The 21924-nt window shown below is 40.5% G+C and overlaps 1 protein-coding gene across 9 annotated transcripts in view; it reads left to right on the forward strand.

Annotated features, from left to right (window-relative positions):
* Nucleotides 1–21924, forward strand: part of CAB39L (calcium binding protein 39 like) — a 62496-nt gene that overhangs the window by 35019 nt on the left and 5553 nt on the right. For all 9 annotated transcript variants that reach the window (XM_084505124.1, XM_084505126.1, XM_084505123.1 and 6 more), the window contains 6 exons: nucleotides 1932–2096; nucleotides 7002–7120; nucleotides 12474–12642; nucleotides 16506–16565; nucleotides 18049–18114; nucleotides 18787–18930. In XM_084505124.1, coding sequence (XP_084361250.1) covers nucleotides 1932–2096; nucleotides 7002–7120; nucleotides 12474–12642; nucleotides 16506–16565; nucleotides 18049–18114; nucleotides 18787–18930 — 723 coding nt within the window. The remainder of the gene's footprint in view (nucleotides 1–1931; nucleotides 2097–7001; nucleotides 7121–12473; nucleotides 12643–16505; nucleotides 16566–18048; nucleotides 18115–18786; nucleotides 18931–21924) is intronic.

Raw genomic sequence — 21924 nt, forward strand, 5'->3', positions numbered from 1 at the left:
ACGTATGGGTTTTCCTTTGGTATGAAAATATTTGCACAGTTCTTATAAAGATTTAGAGCTTTATTTTACAAGATAGCACCCCCGTTGTTAATCCCATCTGTACTCTGTGGGATATCTCTAGTGACATACTACTAGCGTTTGTGATAAAAATAGGCTCTTCTACCGAACTGCATTAAGGAACAAAAAAGACTTCTGCTGTGGTTAAAGTTACCACATAGTCATACTCATTTACATGCCACTCATGCTGGCCTGTCTAAACTAGAAAACTGTGAATAGGTACAGACAGACTGGGGGAGATGCTTTCTGCTGTCCAAAATGGATCATCTACCTTGAATCATCCAGGTAGATGTGATGTGAAGGTGGCTTTTTTTTTCAGTTTATACTAACGTGAATAAATTCTGTGATGTAAGTCAATATTGAAGTGTTTGGAGATCAGCAGCACTTGGGAGATGTTTCTCCTGAGCACTGCAGGGTTGTTTTATGGAGATTGATGTGGTGACATTTGGAAGCATGACATTTTCCCTTTCAGTTTATGTGAGAGACGTATTGAAATTATCGATCTGGCTTTGAACATCCATTAATGTCCAATTAGCTTTTACAAATGACTGTTTTTTTGTTTTTGTTTTTGTTTTTTTCTCTGTGTATTGTTTTGTATTTTTTTCCTGCTTAGCTACTGAAACACTCGTTTCAAATAAGTGTTTTGCAATTTAGACATAAAATGCTGTCCTAGCTTCGGAAACTTTCACCATCTTTGTTTTCAAACCTCTCCTTTACTTGCTTACCACACCCTGCCAAAAAAATAAATAAATCCAACCAGCCTTATATATGCGCTAGCTGCTGGTCGTGCGTGTATTAAATATACCCTGACCCAGAAAGAGCTGTTGCCTGCACTGCCCAATGGTTACAGCAGGTAGGATTTAAAGCAAACACATGCTCACAAATCAAGCCTTTGCTCCAAGGAGCCTTTACTTATACAGGATGGAAAGAAAGGACGAGGCTGTGAGGACAGAGCTACCTCGCTGCAACCCATGGTTGCTTCCCCTTTGAAACTGGGACGTTGTAATTCACATCTCATTGAAACCTGCTGACTGCCACCAACACTAAGCTGTTACCTGGTTTTGTGCTTTTCTCCTTCATTTTTCTCTGTTGTAAGCTTTATCTTCCAAATATTTCATAAGGCAGTTCTTGGTTATTTTTTTTTATACATTCAGTATTTGAAACTTTGAAATTATTCGAATTAGTATACACTAGGTGGAGGTAAAAATGAAAGACTTGGTTTGTTGGGAGCCAGCTGTGGAGCTTTACTGAAAGCAAGTTAAGCTGTTAAATAATTTCCCAACCTGAACCTGAAGTGCCTGTGCACTCTTCAGATAAATCCCTTGCTGAAGACGCTGGCTTGGAGCGTACGCGACGAGGAGAAATAGGTGGTGGCAACACAAGGCTGGCAGGGTTACAAGGGTTATTTAGGTTGGCTGTTAGGAGCCAGGACAGGCCATCAGCAAGCAGTTCTGGATGGGGGCAATGCAGCTGCTGGCTGCCCCAATTTTGTGCCTCTCGCCCCACAAGTCTTGAGGGAGCCCACTGCAGGAGTGGTAGCGGAGCTGCTCCCCGCTTCTTTGGGGGAGCACTCACAAAGGATCTTGATGTCATGGGTTGGTAACTGTATTTCTGACTCTATTTCATGCCCATGGCCTGGAAGTGACAGTATGCCAGGTTTAAGTTGAATATATCTATGTGTAGTGTAAGGCCTGCAGGATCTGGTGTGGGCATTGCAGCCTAGGGAATTACAATAGAGTATTAAAGAGCTGTGATCATCACAGGTGAAGTTAGAAGCTTTTGTTTTGAACTGTTCGTCTTTTTAAATTTAAAACAATCTGATTTTCTTACTTTCTTTACAAAACCAAACCAAACCCTTGTCTGTTGGTCAACAGGCGTCAGAGGAAGTGTCAAAATCCCTGCAAGCAATGAAGGAAATTCTGTGTGGGACCACGGACAAGGAGCCGCCTACAGAAGTAGTGGCTCAGCTGGCACAAGAATTGTACAACAGTGGCCTTCTGGTGACGCTCATTGCCAACCTGCAGCTGATAGATTTTGAGGTGGGTCAAAGTACATAAACCTTATCTCCCTGGTCTCAGTGTTGGCTGTGATGATAGCTGTGTTTTTCTGAAGCCTAAATAATTTTATTGCACTTGACACATGGTTGCACCATTTCTCCCACGCTGAGGAAGGTAGTTGTAGGTTGTTCAGTATACTGACAGATGTGTTCATATACTAGGAGTATATGCAGTGCATCTGATTTTACCTTTTTGGTTTTCTTATAAACAAGAAAGAAATATTACTACGTGAATCCGAACAAGATAGGAAATGATGATGAGAATACTGTTTATGACCTTGCAAGCTGCAGTGATTATTAACCTCTTACTTTGGGAGACTGCAGCAGGAGTCAATCACTATCTCTGAAGTGTGTCTGATTTGAGAAGGGTTTCAGTGACATGGAGTGAAAATAATTGTAAACATGGGAAAGCCTCTTATGAAAAAGACTGAAAAAATTAAGGTGGTTTAGTTGAAAGGAAAAGAGTAGAAAAAGGTGTTGAAAACTGCCAGCAGGTGGCAAGGTAAATTGGATTGCCCCCACTTACATTTTTTTTTTTTTGATTAAAGAAGAAAAGAATATATATATTATTTTTCAACAGAAAATAAATAAATATTATATAATTATATAGTCCATGGAATTTATGGCCAGTTCTGTTGTTAAAGCTAAGAATTTAATAGAATTAAGATAACTGAAGTTCCGTATAATTAAGGAGAAGAAGAGTTTTAGTAAAAACAGATTACAGCAATTCAGAATAAATATAAACCCTTTTAATTGAACTTTAGCTAATATGGTCAGGGAAGAAACTTCATCACTGCCAGGACATTACAGTATTTCTGTGGTCCAAGGTCAGCTGGGATACTGGCCTCTGAGGGCTTCTGTGCGTTTTCTATGGTTTGCTGGCACTGATGAATTGTCAGAAGTGTCTGAGGATCTCCCAGCAGATCGAAATCCCTGGTTCCCAGAAATCAAACCTCTTTCACTGAGGTCTGAAGCCAGGACAGTACCCAGTGTGTAGGGCAGGGTTGCTTTTGAATTTTAAAAAGCAGCTCCTTGGAGAGATCACCTGATGCTTTCAGAGTCACCTTTTGTGACATTTACTTTCTTCTGTAAGAGTTATCCCATTATTGAAGTAATTTGTTGTTACTTCATTTCGCTTTCCATTTTGAAAATGAAAGAAAAGGAGGAACGATGGGAGTTTTATGGTTGCTTTTGCCTCCTCTTCCTCCTGTCCCCAGTAAAGCCAGCGTTCAAGGGACTGATTGATTTTCCAGTAGGTGTTGAAATGTTGTTGCTAGTGAAGTTCTCTCACTCTTCTTAAGGTCTTGAGTTCAGGAGATTTTTTATGCTAGAATTTCTTCAGATCTTTTCAGCTGTCATCTTTCCCCAGTAACTGTTAGATGCCTTAAGTACAAAAAAAAATCCACGCAAAACCATAACCCCAAAAAATACATGTATTTTATATTTATATATTTTTGAAGAAAATGAGAGGGAGGGAAGAGAAGATACTGTTAGCAAATACAACAGAGAAGGGAAACTACTGGATTTTTTTCAGTTGCCTGATCATCTGCATAGGCTGGACGTCAGGAGGGGGTTCTTCACAGAGAGGGTGGTTGCACACTGGAACAGGCTCCCCAGGGAAGTGGTCACTGCACCGAGCCTGTCTGAATTTAAGAAGAGATTGGACTGTGAACTTAGGCACATGGTCTGAACTTTTGGGTAGACCTGTGCGGTGTCAAGAGTTGGACTTGATGATCCTTAAGGGTCCCTTCCAACTCAGGATATTCTATGATTCTATGATTCTATGATTTTTTTGTCAGACAAAAAAAAAAAGAAAGAAATCTGTTAGTAAAAAAAAATCCTAAATAGCTTTTATTGAAAAACAGATTTTTCTATGATAAAACCTGTTCAGTCATTTAGCAAAACTATTCAACATACTCTTTAGTAAACCAGTAGAAATGAAATATCATTGAATAAGAGGGTAGTAAGAGAATATGCTGCCTTGTCTTTAAATTCCCATAGACATTTTTAGTTTCAACTTTTCTGCTTATTTTGTTATATTGTCCACAGCTGATATTTAGGTTTCTTCATTAAACAAGCAATGTAATCACTTTTTAACATGCAAGTTAGGTTTTTGATCTGTATGTCATGGTAGAAATTAAAATAACCAATACCTGAAAATCTGATTTCTGAAGGAGATAATATTTATGTAAATTACTTTATTTTGTCCTGACTCCCTTTCTTCTCCTAACTACCCCTTGCCATCCCAAAAATTGTTGAACCTGCTGGCCACTTTGAACTTAATTTTTGCGTAGTTGAACTAGCCTTTGAAGATGTGATTTCAAAGACTTTGTGAAACTTGCTGGCTGTTTAGAAGAGAGAAATGGGAGCTAATGCCCTCACCTAGCAAAAGGCAGAAGCACAGACTGAAGTCCTGCCTGTCTCATTTGTGTTTCATCTGCCAGTATGCTTTGCAGCACGTGGCAGGGGTATATGTGTGTGTATAGAGGGCATTGTCATGTCCTTCCGTATCTCCATCACACATCTATAAAAAACAGAGGTTTATTGCTTCTGCCACTCAAGAAACAATATGATGTTAGTTAGGCATTTGAACGGGTTGCCCAGGGAGGTGGTGGAGTCACCGTCCCTGGGGGTGTTCAAGGAAAGGCTGGACGTGGTGCGTGGGGACGTGGTTTAGTGGGTGACACTGGTGGTAGGGGAATGGTTGGACCAGATGACCTTGGAGGGCTTTTCCCACCTTGATGATTCTTTGGTTCTATATAATTTTGTTGATAATACTGTTAAGAAGCACTAAAGTTGGGTTTGAGCAGGAGCCCAGAATCAAGATCAGACTGGATAGATTTTTGCAAATTTAGAACACGAAATTTATTGTTGAACTTTGAAGAGTTGAGGCAAAGGTGCGTTCCAAAGAAGTCTATTTAAAAACAAAAACTAAGATGTTACTAACTGCATATAAGCCTAATGGTTTACAAGCTGTAAAGCCCATAAAAAGGACAGTAAATAGCCACAAGCCCAGGACTGGCAACATTGGATGGTTTCTCTCACTTTATCTTGAGATAGGAGGTAAACTGCAGTAGATGTAGTATTATGCAATTTGTTATTCATATGATGGAATCTTCTGAGGATTTTCTTTGTTAATTTGTTCTTGTCTAGCCGTAGTGCTGTCCATGCTGTCTTATCTTTTGCTTCAGTTGTCATATGTATTTCATTATAAGGCAAACTGGAATTGCAGATCCAAGTGAGAAGCATTGCAAAAGCATTCCTACAATTTTTATGGATGTCTGATGGTGAGGGAAGTCTGCCTTGGTTTCCTTCTATCTGCCTCTGTTTTCCTGAGAAGAATTCGGAGAGACCAGCTTCTTTCCTGATCACTGGTCTCTGGAAAATATGCTGCTGTTGGACATAATGCTGTAGTACACCTAGCATTAAGTAACTAGTATAAAATTTGGCATAGCAGAAAGAATCACTTAATTTGGGGCCATTTTTTCTCTCTCCCCTTTCGACAGCTCTTCTCTTTCTGGATTGCTTTCATGTTGGAGTAACTGCTGAAGCCGCTGGGGATCGCAGGATTCCAGACATCTGTTATGGGTGTTGTGAAGATAGGGAGAATGGGGCATCTTTATAAAGAATTAGCTTCATTAAGAGAATGTCCAGAGGTCAGAAGTGCTGCAGACAAAGGCAGGTGGATTGGCCTGGTCTGATTTGATCCTCATATTTAATTCCCCGAGTCCCTGAGTCCCCAGGCCAGCTGGGCTGGAACGAGTAGGGAAGCAGAATATTTTGTGTTTCTCAGCAGTGATTTATTTGCAGAGGTGAAACCAGGGAATTTCTCTCTGTGTGAAACTGTCTGTGCCTTGGCTTAAAACATTCAATAATTCCTTCGCCAAGGAATGTTTGTCCTCTCAAGACAGATCAATGAGCGTGTCGAGATTATAAGCAACCTTTTGCTTGAGCTCGCCCTGTGCATAGTGACCTGCTGTTTGCTCAGTGCCTTGGTTACTGGCCATTAGCACAGCGGTCTCTCCCCTCTATTAATTGCACCCATCAATTTGTCTCCTGCGGCCAGGGGAGAGAAAGCGGTGGGGAGGAAGAGGACTTAGAAAGCAAGATGCGTTGGCAAGCTCTGTAGCTGGATAGAGCACAATCTGGAAGGGCCTTCCGCAAAGTTATCTGCACGGGGAAGTATGCAAAGACAAAAGATGATTGTACAGATGTGTGTAGGCCTAGAGAGAGGAGAAATTTAGGACAAAGTTAAAGATCCTTCCCATCTTAGCTGTGAATGAAGCTGGGACATGTATGTGACACAGCCTTCTGATCAATAGCAATTATTTCATTCTGCATGGTTAAATAAGGGGTACAGTTTTAAATTTAACCCTGATTTTTTCAAGACTGCAGTTGCATTTGCATTGATGACATCCAAATAATGAAAATCTTCAGCTTTAGAAAGCCAGGCTGTGTTTCATTGTACCAGCTTCTAGCTTGACAACTTATATTTGGAGGCTATGGGAGCAATAATACACACTGCAAAAGCACATTTGGCTCAGGGTACTTGTTTGCTTCATTATTTTTAATGTTGTTACATGAAATAGCCAGGGAGTTGCTCAACAGAATAAAGAGGGTACACATCTTCATCTAGAGAAGAAAAAAAAAAAAAAAGGTATAAATGGGTGTGTGTGGGATTAAGTATTCTTCAGAGCCACCCAAGGGAGGAAACCTTCTTGTGGCATAGAGAAAAGTGCAAGTGTGATGTGGTGGGACTATGGGGGGCCCCAAAAGGAGACAGACTTGTTTTTGTTTTAAATTTCATTTCTGCTTTAAATGGATATTATAGTGAATGGTCATTTACTCATGCTTTTACAGTTGAAGATATGTTTTGCTTCTTTAACAGGGCAAAAAGGACGTTTCCCAGATATTTAACAACATCTTGAGAAGACAAATTGGCACACGCAGCCCTACTGTGGAATACATTAGCGCCCATCCACATATCCTATTCATGCTTCTAAAAGGGTGGGTGCTTTCATTTGACTTTGATTTTCATTAAAGAGCATTGCCTGGAACATACTGGCATTGCAATTGATCTACTGTCTCACTTTTATTTATTTATTTTTATTTTTAAAAAGGATTTTCACACTTTATTCCAGACTTCTTTTGTTTCTTTTATATTGACTTTCTTTCTACATGAATGTACACTTTTTAATAGCTGGATTATTTTATTGAGCCATTATTTCTTCACCAAACGTCATGTTGGACTAATTATGTGCTGCTTGTTTTTGACTGCTCACCATGTGACATGTGACTTCAGTTCTTGCCCTGAACTCTTATGTATTATTGTTGACAACTGCTGAATTTCATTTAGACCCTTTCGCGTTGCAGGAGGGGAGTTACACTGCTCCCTATAAATAACTGCAGTCAAATGCTGGACCACCATGTGGCAGAACACAGAGAAGCAAAAATGCATAGTTGTGTCTGTGGGACAGACTTCTCGAATGCTTGTAGCCACATGTGAATTTCAACTTTAAATTAAGTCACTAATGAACTCCATGTCTTTCAGTAGTAAATCTTTTTTTTTTTTTTTTCTTTTTTTTTTAACCTGTGAGGGAATAAGTGCTCAGCTGGTGTTTCCCAAGGTAAGCTGGCCAGGGAGGGGGAGAAGCATGGAGAAGACATCAGCAGTAGTTGCATTCAAGAACGCACAAATGTTGGCCTTAAAGTCTTGAGGTTTCTGTCCCCTTTGCTTGGCCAAAAGTGCCTCCCATTTAGCAAGAATATCTGCTTTTCCAACACTTAGTCTACTGTTTTCTGTGGTTTTCTTTTGGCCTTAGGATTTTGTTTATTTTTTCTCTAAGGAAAGAAGAATATATGTCATTGGGATTAAAGAGCTAATGTTGAAATAAGTGCATTCATTAGCTGACCAGTATGAAACAACGAGGACTCTCACAGCAGTTACCTGGTTATACTAGTAACAACCATTTGAAAAATATGGTATAGGCCTTTTAAACTAATGGTACTTACAAAAATATGTATATTTTTTTAATGTGTTTCTTGCTCTTGAGGCTTTAGATTGGCGTTTTAGCCATTCGCTCTGCAATCGGTGTTAGGAAAATACTTAAGCCCTAAGATTTGTGCATAACAGGAATGCAGCCCCAGGGGTAAAATCCCTTCCAGCCAGCCTTCCCCTCTGCCAAGGACAGACCTGAGTGAGTGATCCCGGCCTCCCTTGGAGTCGGGGGAAATAGGCACGTCTGGAGCCTGATTCCTCTAAACCAGCTATTTGCCTCAAAACTGGCGATGTTCCAGCGCATCTGAGCAGGAAAAGAGAAGTAATCGAGTGAACTAATTTCTACCAGGGATTTAAAGGAGTCGGAGCCTGTCATTGAATGTGGTGTCAAAACTCTTGTTTGCTCTGGTAACACGAGGTCCTGGTCTGGATCCACTGCTCTTCCCACCAGCAGGGTGGTGGGGAACCAGGGCAGGTCGCTCTTCTGACCTAGGTCTTTCTCTTACAAGTATTGTGATTCATTGTGGTTTTGCTTTAATTTTGAAACTCTGGCTTGTTTTGTGTTACTAAGCACCAGCATCTTTGGAAAGGAAGCCAGTAAGCTAGTTAAATGGATTTTGTTTTCATTTGTTCATTAAAGTTCAACATTTATATAAACCTCAAACTATTTGTTTCAGAACAGTGTTGATAATTCTCTCAGTCATTGTTAAGTTGTACAACTGTTTTCAATTTCATACATAGATGCAATCAGTTTCTTCCCTTTCCTGACTTTTAGATTTCCTTCTCTCCTTTTCGCTCATTTTGTTTTTGCACATTGTGTGTGCATCTCTGCCATATGTCTCGGCTTTATTTAAAGTTAGAAAATATTTTTGGACCACGTCCCAGATATTCCTTGGCATCTGTAGCAACCAGGAATATTAAAATGATAGTAAAAATTTCATGTTATGCATATGTGCTGCTGATGGACATGTCACTGAGGGTGACCTGAGCCAGTGGATGTATTTAAGTGGCATCAGTGACGTCCTTTTCTGAGGTGGGTGCAGCAGTGTGTCCGTGTTAGTTTGTGTCTCTGGCTCCTTCTTAATGTCTTGGCCATCTCTCTACAGCACTGCACTGTATCAGAATTGCCATTTTACAAGTTTTTCCTATGAAAGTGCTATCAAATTCTTCAGCAGTACTCCAGAAGACGGTCACTGAGCACTAATGGTATCTGAGAAGTTGCTGTGTAATAATGTCTGATACCCTTCTGCCTTACCTAACCCACACAGGTCCACTGCCAGGGCTGCCTAGAAAAACAGTACTTCAAATACATACCTAAAGTAAGGGTAGGTTCCCTTACAAGCAGCTTGCTGGGTGCAGGCAGTGCGTGGTGCTTGTGCCCAGTGAATTGTGAGTACTTAGTGGTAAACACCCCCACTTGAAAATGTGACTTGAGGACATGTTTTCATATTTATTTAATACTAGGTGAATATATATGAAACTGAAATCTGCTTAAAGGAAAGTGGATTTGGCACGCTTGTGCCTTTTAGTGTTTGTTATATGACATTACTCAGAGAGAAAAAAAATATTCCAACCATGACCGTAAAAGAAACAGCCCGGGACTATTGTGAAGGCTTGTCATTGTTTTACTTGTATTGGATGCAAAATTTCCTCTGCCCCCTGACAGTCAGTTCCCAACAGTATCAACAAAAGGTTGCTTTTTCATTGCATAATGTGAGCTCTGTTGAGTGGGAAGGATCCTGAATCAGGGCTCCCTCCCAGTATTTCCTGCCTAATACTCCAGTGGCACTGCCAGTTTGAGATAATTGTTCCTACCTTTTAGGCTTCATTTTACTTGTTGGCTACTCCCTCCTGGATTCTCGGTTTCAGAAAAAACATGTAGCACATAATTCACTACTTACTACTGTTTTTTGTTTTTGTTTTTGTAAGTGAATTGACTTTGCTTCTGCATGAATACTTGCCTTTATGGTATCTTCTCTATGAGCAGGCTCTGTGTATGAATAGGATTTTAGATGAATACAATGTTTGGTATATAGAGTCCTTTGGTCCTTTATAATTTAAAATATTTTTCCTTTGTTCCTTTATAATTTAAAATATTTTTCCTTTGGTCCTTTATAATTTTAAATATTTCTCCTTTCTAGTACAGTGATGATAGCAGACTTTATGTTTGTGGCACTGTTTTCATCGTTTCTCATAAATTACACATTTATAGGACCTTTTGTGAATATACATATCACGATGCATGTGATCTCTAAAGTGCTCAGTCACTGCCCAGATCTGTGTTGATCCCTTCATATGATAGTGCAGGTAAAGCTTTAATAGTTTGTTGTCTAAAGTTGCACAATTCCTTGAGTTAAGATGAACTCAAGCTACAGAAGGTAGTGTAAAAGAAGATCAGAGTGTACCTGGCTGTCTTCCAGGCTTGATGTCCTCGTAATCTCCTCCCCATGCATCCATATCTTGTACCATCTTCTGCACTAGCCACAGAAGAAGAATTCTCTTTGCTCCTCAGTGCATCTCTGCTCTCAGTCATGCCTCTTTTAGCCTCCACAATAAGTGTTTTGAAATATCTCAAGTCTATGATTTCCCTTTCTGATTGTCCCCAGTGGTCAGTATGTGGGCGTTTCTTTAGGTTGTAAGCTAATCATAGCAGAACTCTATTTTTTTTTTGAAATACATCTCCATCATTCCTGCCTGATGGCTTGCATGTAAATGTGGGTGCAGATAACGTGTTGGTTATGACTGGGCAGCCTATAAGCTTCTTCCAGGCATACTCCAGGAGCCAAACCCAACTTCCCTCGCTTATGTGAACAGTCAAAGGTCCATAACCCAGCTCCAGATAATGGAGCATTTGACTAAGAATGATTCTGTTGATGCTGGTGTTTTAAGAAGTTATTGTGCTGGAAACAATGTAATTTGCTTTTATTCCAAACAAAATATTCCTTAGCCAAGTGTTAAATACTTTCCTGGCTGCTCTCCTAGGAGCAGCTCCGCCTCTTTCTGCTTGAAAATTAGTGTTCTTGTTAATGGAGTAGAGGAGAGGTGTGCCTTAACTGAAAGTGGTACGCCTGTTGTCTAAAGGCTTTCAAGTTCATGGTTGCAAATGCTCCCCAGAAGGAAACAAACAGGGGCTTGACCACGTGCATTTACTTGTGAGGGTGGGAAGTTTCATTTGCCTTTTTGGCATAGTGGTTCATTTTTCATTAAGCCAACTATTGTTGACATCAGGTTGAAGTATGCAGCTCTGGTATGCTCTCAAAACACTACAATTCTTTTAAATTGCATGCTGGTGGTAAATTTGAGGGCCCACTCACTCACAGCACAGATGGCATTTTGTCTTTTCTTTTCTTTTTTTTTTTTTTTTTTTTTTTTTTTTTTTTGGCCTAGTGCTGGGAATTAATTGTGAAAAGGAAAAATGATGCTGATAAGCTCTGGGTGATAATACACAGTTCTGATATAGTATAACCAGCTTATTGAAACAGTGTGTGCTTTCTGTCCCCTTGGATTTCATCACTTTCACATGACTAAATATTGTTGGAAGAGGTTCACTTCAATTCCTTCCTGACTGTTAGATTGCTTTTTTTTTTTTTTTTTTTTTTCTTTTTTTCTCCAAATTGTGTTTCTAACAGCTTTGTTTTGGATTAACTCCAACTTTAAAGACATCAAGACTTTATAGAAATAGAAGATGATCTGAATTCCCTCCCCTCTGCCTCCCTTCCCAAGACTGCGAGGTGTGCTGGCTCCTCTCTGTGACTATGCCTGTGCCGTAATGGGATTGTAACTTGAGGAACAAATATTCAACTCCTGAGCAAACCCTTTGCCTCTGCAGAGGGGGGATTGAGCAAAATTCCTCCTAAACTGCAGGAAAGATTAAACTCTTCCTACCTTCCTCATTAGGCATTAATATTTGAGAGTGACATTCTCTAGAAGAGTGGGAGTTGCTGGGTGGCCATGAGGTGCTGTATTTTTCTTGGATAAACCACGAAGCTCAGAATTACATCTGAAAAGGGAGATTATTGTATTTTATGGGCTTTGCTTTCTCATAAATGAAAGAAGGGTGAAGGAGTTCTGTTGAAACCTTAGGCACTCCCCACAGTCTTCACAGAGAGGAGGTGTAATGCACATTTACACTGAAATGTGCATTGGCTTGTAAAGACAGAGGTGAGGAATGGGAAATACTGGCAGCTCTGGCATTATGAGCTGCAGTCCTGAAGCTGCTCTGGTTCAGGGACACGCTGTGCATGTGCTGGACCCTCTCTGGCACATATTTCCTGTGCTACAAATTTCCCTATTGCTATAAAATCGCCTGCTTGTTTTTGGTCTTCTATGGTTTGATCTTTTTTGTTTCCTTCCATTCTCCAGATACGAATCCCCAAATATTGCCTTACGCTGTGGAATTATGCTGAGAGAGTGTATCCGGCACGAACCGTTAGCCAAAATCATACTTTTTTCGGAACAATTCAGAGACTTCTTCAAATATGTGGAAATGTCAACGTTTGATATAGCTTCTGATGCCTTTGCTACATTCAAGGTAAGTTATTTGATACCTGCACATTGGTGTTGAGTCAAAAAATGGCATTGCATCAGTAGTGATCATTGAGTATTATATTGCCTTTAAACTGTTTGGATTTTTAAAGATAAAAGATATAATTAGTAAAAGATATAATTAGTCCTTGGTCAGTTTGTAAAAGAAGTCACAGCAGCGATCGAGTCTGCAAAGACTTTAGTTCAATGCAGATTTACATTTCACTGATGTTCTTCATCTTGATACCCTGAGGCCTTTAATACAACCATTTAAAGCTCAAATTAATCATGCATTATGTACAGTTATCGTAGACCACATAACCTTTCATCTCTTTCTAACCTTCCCCTTGAGTAAAACCACTACCCATCACAACCACAAGCAGTGAATAGAAGGAATCATTTAGTTCACTTTTGAAATCCTGTAATTTTTGCTGAGCCTTCTGAGTTTGGCAGTTTCTTTAGACTAATGCTGTGCCCTTGGTTATTTTTACACGTCTGTGTGCTTACACTTGTGGCCCATGGTTCAGTGTAAGGACCATTGTGCTAAGAAGTGTTAGGTACAAGCACTGCAAAGGTGCATGTTTGAAGAAGGCCTTGACATTACAGTGGTCCTAGTTTTGTGTGGTGGTACAGGGACTTCTGTCTTTTGATTCGAGACGGGTAACATTGAACTATTTGAAAGGTAAATTAAAGGAAAAAAGTCATGAGACACTTCTAGTCACAATTAAAACTTTACCACCTTCCTACTTGCACGTGACAAGTAAGTTTAATTGTTATGGAGAACATGAGGGAAGGCTAGAAAGGGCCAGCTGCCATTTCCTGCTTTGGCCTCCTGGTAAGTCTGTGGCTGTCGGTGATGCTCTGTTGGTCCCTTCAGTGCAGCAGAAGTGGTCCAAAAGCAGTAGGTGGGATTTGCCTGTTGCTGCAGGATTGAGTGCTGGGATCCAGGTGGCCTACGCTCTTCACAGAGTCTGTGTTTTGTACTAAATATGAAGTTGGGTGAAGCTTGCCAAATTTCTTTGAATTTGTATGTGACTATCATCTTTTGTGGAACATGCTAGTATACTTGTTGAGCCAAAATATACAGGGAAAACTGGTTAATTTCTGAAAAATAATTAAATGAGAAAATTATTTTCAGGTAAAGAATCATCTAAATATAGATAAAACTCTTTTTGTTTGTTTGTTTGTTTGTTTTTCCCCCTTTATTATTGGGTTCTTTGCTGTCATAGAAACGAGTAGTTCATTTTGTTCATTCTTCATTCTCAGAGCTAATTAGAAATATGATTAGATAGATCTTGGGAACAACTGTAAGAAATGTTAGCTCAGCAGGTTAACACATGCTGAGACCCGGCCTCAGTTTTCATTTACCTATTGAATGGGGTAGAGATTTGCAGGATGGAAAGTGTTGCATTCTCAAGTAATGAGTGGAGCAGGATTAAAAATTCAAAGCACCCACTAACTGATAGCAGTATCTTTCAGTTGTTTTAAGTTGTACTGCCTTTGTGTTCATTTGGTAAATGTTATGAAAGTGGAAGTAGCACAGAAATTGAGACAAATAAAAATATGTGTATAGGACTGTAGAAAAATACTGAGCCACAACTGCACTATTTAAATCCTCCATCTCTGGAGTTTTACCCTATCTTTGGAGGAGTTTTTGTCTCTGGTCAGAAAAAGTGTTCTTGGACTCTGTTCCCAGCCTGACAGGAGAGATTTGCATCATTTACCCACGTCCTGCTCTGAGCATGACAGCAGAACATGTGGTTGAGTGTTGGGGATGGTTTTTACCCCAACCAGGAGGCAGGATGTGGACATGCGTCACTTCAGCTGCAACAGGGGCTACAGACTGCTGTGACCCTCCCAAGGCAAGAGGAATTGATTGACCTTCATGGATCTACAGCTCTGGAGCTTATTTCTGCCCCCTGTGATCCAAGCATATTTTTAGCAGGATTTAAAAATAGGATTCTACATCCTCACGTGCATTGGAAAGAGAGGAGTGAGAGGGCAGTTCACAGGTGAGAAATCACCTCATAAAGTGCTTGGAGCAATCTATAAAACTGCATTTTTCTAAAATTACCTTTTAGCACCTGAGACATGGCCAGTTCTGGAAATAAACCAGCTGTTCATCTCATCCTCTGACTATTACTCTAAAATATCTGGAACAGCAAGAAGTGATATGGAAGCAATTGAATCATGAAATGTGGAGCTAACTCATTTCTAATGCCATATAAATAAGTGCTGTCTATGATTGCTTACTGGCTGGATTACTGAACTCAGTGTTTTCAGTTCTGCTTCCCCTGTTTTGGGTTTGCAGTGTTGCCACCAGGGTGTCTGGTTGAGAGCTGGAAGCCTTGGATAGTCTACGCACCAGAGGAGGGTTTAATTAAATGTGCATTAAAGTCTGAGGATATTTATAGTAGGAAAGTATTGGAATTTTTGATGAACTTGAGATGTGCTTCTTAATTAAATTCAGCCAGGTGCGCAGCAGAGGGGAAACAGAGCTGCTAAAAATGCAGGGGAAAACAGCTTGTATTTAGAGAGTCAGCTGCGGAGGGTACCAGGAGAGGGTGGAAAGAGTGCTGATTGAATACTGCTGCTCCACACTGTCTTGTGATTTTCTATGCAAAACTCACTTTGGATTACATTCCGTTTGTGCCCCCTATTGAAAAATGTTGTACTTGCCTCGTAAGTGCCCTGCATCAAAGCTTGTGAGCCACATTTGTTGTGCTCAGCCTTTCAAACCGGTATCATTGCAATCCTGCTAAATAAAGGGATGTATTAAAGCATAATGTACCCTGCTTTCCTCTTATAATTGATGGTAAAAATAAATTAAAGGATTAGTATGTAAAGAATTCATTTTATTTGTGATGCTGTAGAGGATGTGGCGGTGCATCTACTTCAACAAGGCTGTTTAGGTTTCTGACGGTGGTTAAGGAAACCAAGGAAAAGATGATGAAAAAGATACCAGAAAGTGATTCACTGAAAAAATAGCAACTTGAATGGACCTCATCAGGCATCTATTGTCATCAGTGTTATGTTTTAAAAGAGGAAAAAAAGATACAAATTAAACTTAAATGCCTCAAACTGGCCACTTCAGTTACAGCTATTCATGCAGTAAAGAGACTTGATTTCATCTGGAGCTGAACATTTGCATCTCTGCTGCTGAGCACCAGCAGCATTCCCATTCTGAGAGAGGGGGAGCTTTGATTTGAATTGGTTAGCCACCTTTTGGGACGGGATGCCTGCTGTGCAGCTTCGGCTGTCTAAAAGGTCTCTGCTGCTGCTTGTGTTGGGAAGCCCACCTTAGGCAGAAAAACAGAAGGAATGCATCCCATCTACCTGAGACCCCCCATTTTGGGGATGGAATGGACGTGGAGGGAACCTGGAGTGGTTGAATTTGAGATTGCCTTTTTACATTCAGTGGAGATGAGCAATAACAATCGATAAAACTTCATAATTTTCCAGTTATGGGTCAGAATGGAGATCCTTTTTGGTTGTGGGATCTAAGCTGATCCCTTCATAAAGGGTTGTTTTGCTTTCCTCCTTTCCCTCACCCCAGTTTATTGTAAGTACTGTGCACAATGACCATAAAACATAAGGGTAAAGGGTGGGAGGAAGAAGGAATATAAAGAGCTTTGGAATGGCTTTATGTTGATTCTGTTTGCATCAAATGAATTCTCCGTAAAATGCTAATAAACACACAACTGAATTCCATGCAGCATAATTTTTAAATGCTTTTTGTTTATGGAAATCATGTTGGAAATATCTCCTGAAAGATGAAGTGCTAAAAAAAAATACTAAAACATATTAGAGAATAAAGGGACAATTGAATGGGCAAACTCTCTAAGGGAACCTTTCTCTGCTCTTTTCCAGGACCTGTTAACAAGACACAAGTTGCTGGTAGCAGAATTTCTGGAACAAAACTACGATACAGTAAGTACAAATGACAGAAGAACTTTATAAAATCTCGTCATGCTTAGCTAGAAGAAGCGTGCTTTCAGTAGTGGAGGATTTCATGCTCCACATAAAACAGTCACGCAGGACTGCAAAACTAAGCATTGCTTTTACTAAATGTGGTGTTTGAAATACAGGTATCCACACTGCTCACATCCACAGGGGACAGGTGCCAAGTTTTCAGGAGAACTCAAAGTTTAAAAACAAGTTTTATTCATGTCCATACTGTATCTCCTCATAGGTGAATGGAGCCGCAAACAGTATTTAGGTAGACCGTGGGGAAAAGTGTTTACATTTCTAAACAGTTTTGTGGTATTCCAGCATTGGTAGGGCCATAGCAGTGCAACTTGCAATACTGTGGGACAGAGGAGAAGAAGTTTTAGTGTTGCTGAAAATTACATGCACCTAAGTGGGAGACAGAGATGCCACTATTCTCCTTACCATCCTAAGTCAATTAGTCCCTTGGTTTGTTGCCATTTTTCACTTTGACTTTTTGACTCCGTTTTGAATCAAATGTTGGTCAAAAAAATTCCACTGGAATCAACTGAAATTGGTCTGATACGGATAATGGAACGAGGCTAGAGGTTATGTTCTTGTGTTACCTCAGGTATTCTTTATTTCATTGCCAAAGTAAAAGGGCCGATGACTATTTCTTTCATTCTAGAGTTACCAAGAAGGTTAAATAAAGATCAGGCTGATTATTGCTGAGTCACACATGCAGCTTAGCTGGAGCAAATTTAGTGTTTCTGCTCATCTTTCCTCTGTTAGTACTGCAGGACTACAGTGGAACAGGCTCCCTTCTACGCTTACTGAAGGTTTAAAATTTGAAGAATAAACAGTGGGCTTTAGGATTTATTTATTTATTTTTTTAATGATTCTTGGACAGTGGTGGGTTTATTTTGCTTGTCTGGTCGATGAACATCTTCTTGACCTCTAAATTTCTTTTACCACCTGCAAAAAGCCAACATGCTCCTGGTGATCCTCATTCTGCAAAGCACTTTAATGAGTGAGGGTGTTGAAGGCAGGGGGCAGCTCACAAAGAGCTTTTGGCACATGCCAGTATGGGATGCACTGTCACCAGTTTGGGCTGCTGCATTAAATTGCAAGTAAAAGTAAAACACAGCCACGCGTCCCAGCAGCAGATTTACTCTCTCGTAAAAGAAGGCTGTACAGGCACTGGCTGACTTCTGTGCGAGCTGGCTCATGCTACCTTCTGTTACATCCAGTCCATATGTGGTATCGCTCCGTGTAGCATTTGGCAGATGAGTATTACTGGGCATTAATTCACTACGTGCTAGCAAGCAGAGAAAAAAGGCCACAAGAGCTTGGCCTGCCATTGCGGTGAGGTGTGAGAGGGTGGCACTGCTGCTGCCTCTGCTGCTCCTCCAGGGTGGAAGGACAAGAAGGAAATGGGGAGAAGGATGGGCATGAATTGAATGCATTTGTTTTCTTTTTACTCTAGATCTTTGAGGATTATGAAAAACTCATCAATTCTGAGAATTACGTAACAAAGAGACAATCTTTGAAGGTAAAGCAACACTTTTCAGCACTTCCCTTCAAAATTTGTAATTCGTGTTATGAAAAATATCTAAATGCATATATGTAATCACATAATTTCTAACAAAAAAGAAATGAATGTCTGGGGAAGCTTTTCATACAATGCACAAGAGCTTGCTGTGAATTTTATTTCCTGGATCTCTATGGAAGCATTGGACTGTTCCTATGCAACAAGCACCATCATTTTTCCTCTGACCTCAAATTTGTACTTCAATTCAGAACATAAGTTAAAATGGACTTGAGAGTAACATCATGGCCCCTGTTTGTTCATTGCTTCTGGCCACCGCAGCACCACGTCTGATATGGAATGCAGATGGGACCAAATAGATGTGTTAACATAAAGTCTGAGAGAAATCAAAGGTGTCTTTGTGGGACAGTTGCACTACATTTGCTTCTGTCCCAGCTGGCTCACACCAGCTCCTATTACATTCAGTCCGTATGTGGTAACCTTTTCTGTAATGTTTGGAAAATGGGCATTAAGTAACTTACTACGTGAGCACAAGTCTAGTTATTTTTTTTTTTTTAATGTATTGACATATAAAACTTAAGACAAATATTAACATATGCTGCTGCTTTCTTTGCCTTCAATAATCAAGTGATAACCTTTTTTTTGTTTGTTTGTTTTTTGTAATTTTCTCTATAGCTTCTGGGTGAGCTGATTCTGGACCGACACAACTTTGCCATCATGACAAAATACATCAGCAAACCAGAGAATCTGAAGCTGATGATGAACTTGCTGCGAGATAAAAGCCCCAACATTCAATTTGAAGCATTCCACGTGTTCAAGGTGAGCTAGTGGGAGCCGTACAGATGGCAGACTTTCTTTTCTGCTCAGAAAAGTATCTTTCAAAGAGGGCAAGAGAAATGCCTCAAAAATAAGGCTAAAGGGTAGGGTTTACAGTTGTCTCAGTTGTTTGAGAACATCCTTATTGAAAACCTCTCTATCACACAGCCTCTGTCTGTTTTGTCTCACTTTCAGGTGAGATCTAATGATCTAATGATCTAATCAATCATTTCAGTTTGGGCTGAGGGTAGTCCCTCACACAGGGGTGAGGTGGATGGTAAAATACCAAAATACACAGTTCCTAGATATTATCTAGGGTCCTTTCCTCAGCTCTTAGGTATTTTACTGTGTGATTCTGGGTAAGTATATTAAAACAAACAAACAAAAACAACCAACCAACCAAAAAAAAACCAACACAAAACAACAACAGTGTCTTACAACTCTACATTAAGACCAAAAGTAGGCAGTGCTAGCACTGTGCATCAATGTGAACACAATTTGCTTTTAAAGGTATTGAAAAGATTTGATAGATCTGAGCTTGAAATAAGTTTAATCCTTCCTTCCTTTTGCACTGATCGTTAGCACAGTCTTAAACAATTACAAGACCCATCTAGCATCCTCTTTTTCACTGATTAATGTTAACAGGTGAACAGTTTACTGTTTTCCTCTCAAAAAACAGAGCTCTGCTCTCAATCAGAGGTGAATTGAATTGTTACTGTGGAAGGCTACCTTTAGTTTGGAGTTACTGTATTCATTTCAAACTGTGCAAATAGAGCTGCTAATAATTTTCAGAAGAGGGGACTGTGTGAGGACAGTCTTCCCCAAGATGGTTAGGGAAGATACCAGATCACAGATCACCCTCCACAAATTCAGGTTGAGTTCTGTAGTTCTGCCATCTCTCATTTAGCAAGAAGCTTTCAGGTCTTTGGCATGGAGGTTTAGAGGATGTACAGCTTCTCCAAAATGCTTTTCATTTACCAAAAGAAAAAAAAGAGTCTCAAGGAGGATTAAGATAAAAAAAAAAAAAATCCCTCTCTGAAATAAGCAGCTTGGTAAGCTGTTCACTTGCTCATTTCCTCCGCCATCAGCTGAACCACTGTGAGCAACTTCTCCTCCTCTTCCTCCTTATCAGGAGGTCTGTAGCTCCAAGATAAGAGAGCAGTCAGGCTCAGAACACTTGCAGCCTTCGAGATGCCTGTGGAGGGAAGGGATCAGAGGATTGGGGTCTGCTTGCCACTCTGTGAACAAATGCCAGCTTTCTGTGTATGAAACAGATGAATTGCTGGTCCTGTACTAATGATAGGCATGGCCTGGGCCTTGGGAACAGCTGATTTTACTTACTGTAAGAAGCATTTGAAAGGATTTTGAGTAATTTGTAAGGATTCCATTGTGCAACTGTGTTGATGTTGCTCCTTCCCATTCCTTCCTTCTTTTCCTTTACCACCAGGCCGTGTCCCATTTCCCGTTAGAGTGCAGGTTTTGTAGGCTCAGCCTTGCTCAACCACAATTGCTGCCACGTGGATGTAATGCTGAGGCCTTCAGGTGCCCGGCAAAATACACAGTGCATGATGATAAAGCTGTGTCTCTTCAGTTCAAAGCACCAAACTCTGTCCTCAGATGCTATCCTCCATGGGATGTTGATGTTTTTTTTCAGTAGTACCTATCAGCAGCATTTAAGTGGTGCCTTACTCTAGCTCATATCCATAAATTTCGTTGTGTGGGAACTGCAGGCTTGGAGCAGCAGCTGATCAGCTGGAAATTGCTTCTTTATCCCTAGCAGCAGCACACCAGAACAACTCTAGAAGCTCAGCAAAGCTCCTCTGCTAGGTCCTCACTGAGGGCATGGGTTATCTGGATCTGGAAGCATTCAGCTTCTCCCAGGTGGGCAGGGGAGGTATAGGATATATTATAGGAAATCCTGTTGTGAACCAGCTTGGTAGAGAAGGCCAGAGAAGGGTGTTTTCCTCTGATTTCACTTTTTACTCTAACTTCTGGAGAATTAATAAAGGAAATCCTTAGGTATTCAAGAGAAGAGGGAAAAACATTTCTCCTTTCTTGTGCCCTGCTCTGCAGTGTGTCCCTGCCTGCTCTTTCTGGGTTACTGTCCCCGAACCCAATTCTCTTGTCAGCTGTAATAATGCTGTGCTAATGTAACTGGGAGAGGAATCTGGTCCTCAGCTTTTAATCTCATAAATATTAAACTGTGTCTGCATTTTTAAAATGAGCTTGCAAAACACCTCTGGTTGAAAAAACCCTGGTTGAAATTACAGCAGACTAACCACAGTTACTTGAAATCAAAGGCCTGCTGAGAAGCAGATACTCGCTGCTCTGTCTCAGCTGCCAAAAGATTGGGGTTTAAATTACCTGAGTGAGATGTTTCACCAGTTAGACACATCTGAAATGAAAAAGTGCTTGTTTTGTAAGCGCTCAGGTTTCAACTTTCCCCATGCCCCAGCCAACCCCCAGAAAGGCATATAACTCTCGGGTCTGGAGGCAATTTCTTATTATTCAGGATCCAAAACTATAAGGCAGAGACTAAAATGATGAGCACCTCATGTACACAAATATTTTGCAGGAGTGTTTGATGGCTGACAACACCCTTTGAGCTCTGGGAACATTTGCTCATCCAGAATGCTTTCCATGGGAAATCGAGGCCAACCAGAGTGCCTTCTTGTAGTACCTGCTTCCATTTTCCTCCCAGGAGATGCTTGATCTTCCTCCTGGCTTCCTCCTCCTGTTCCATTTGCCTGAACAAGGTGGAGTTTCTGCCTTGCCGCATCATCCTAAGGGCACTTTGTAAAGCTGGGTGTCCCACACAGTGTATGCATGAAGATTAGCCAATATTTAATCATTAGGAAAAGCTAACACACCCCACCTCTTCCCTTCTCCCCCAGAGATGTTCCAGTGGGGACCCAGAGCTGTGGGCTTTGACAGTCACCAGTCTCCTCTGCCCTGATTTCTCAGCCTTGAGCATCCACACTTTGAGGACCACATGTT

The sequence above is a fragment of the Aythya ferina genome (genome assembly GCF_964211825.1).
Source record: "Aythya ferina genome assembly, chromosome: 1".
Taxonomy (NCBI): Eukaryota; Metazoa; Chordata; class Aves; order Anseriformes; family Anatidae; genus Aythya; species Aythya ferina.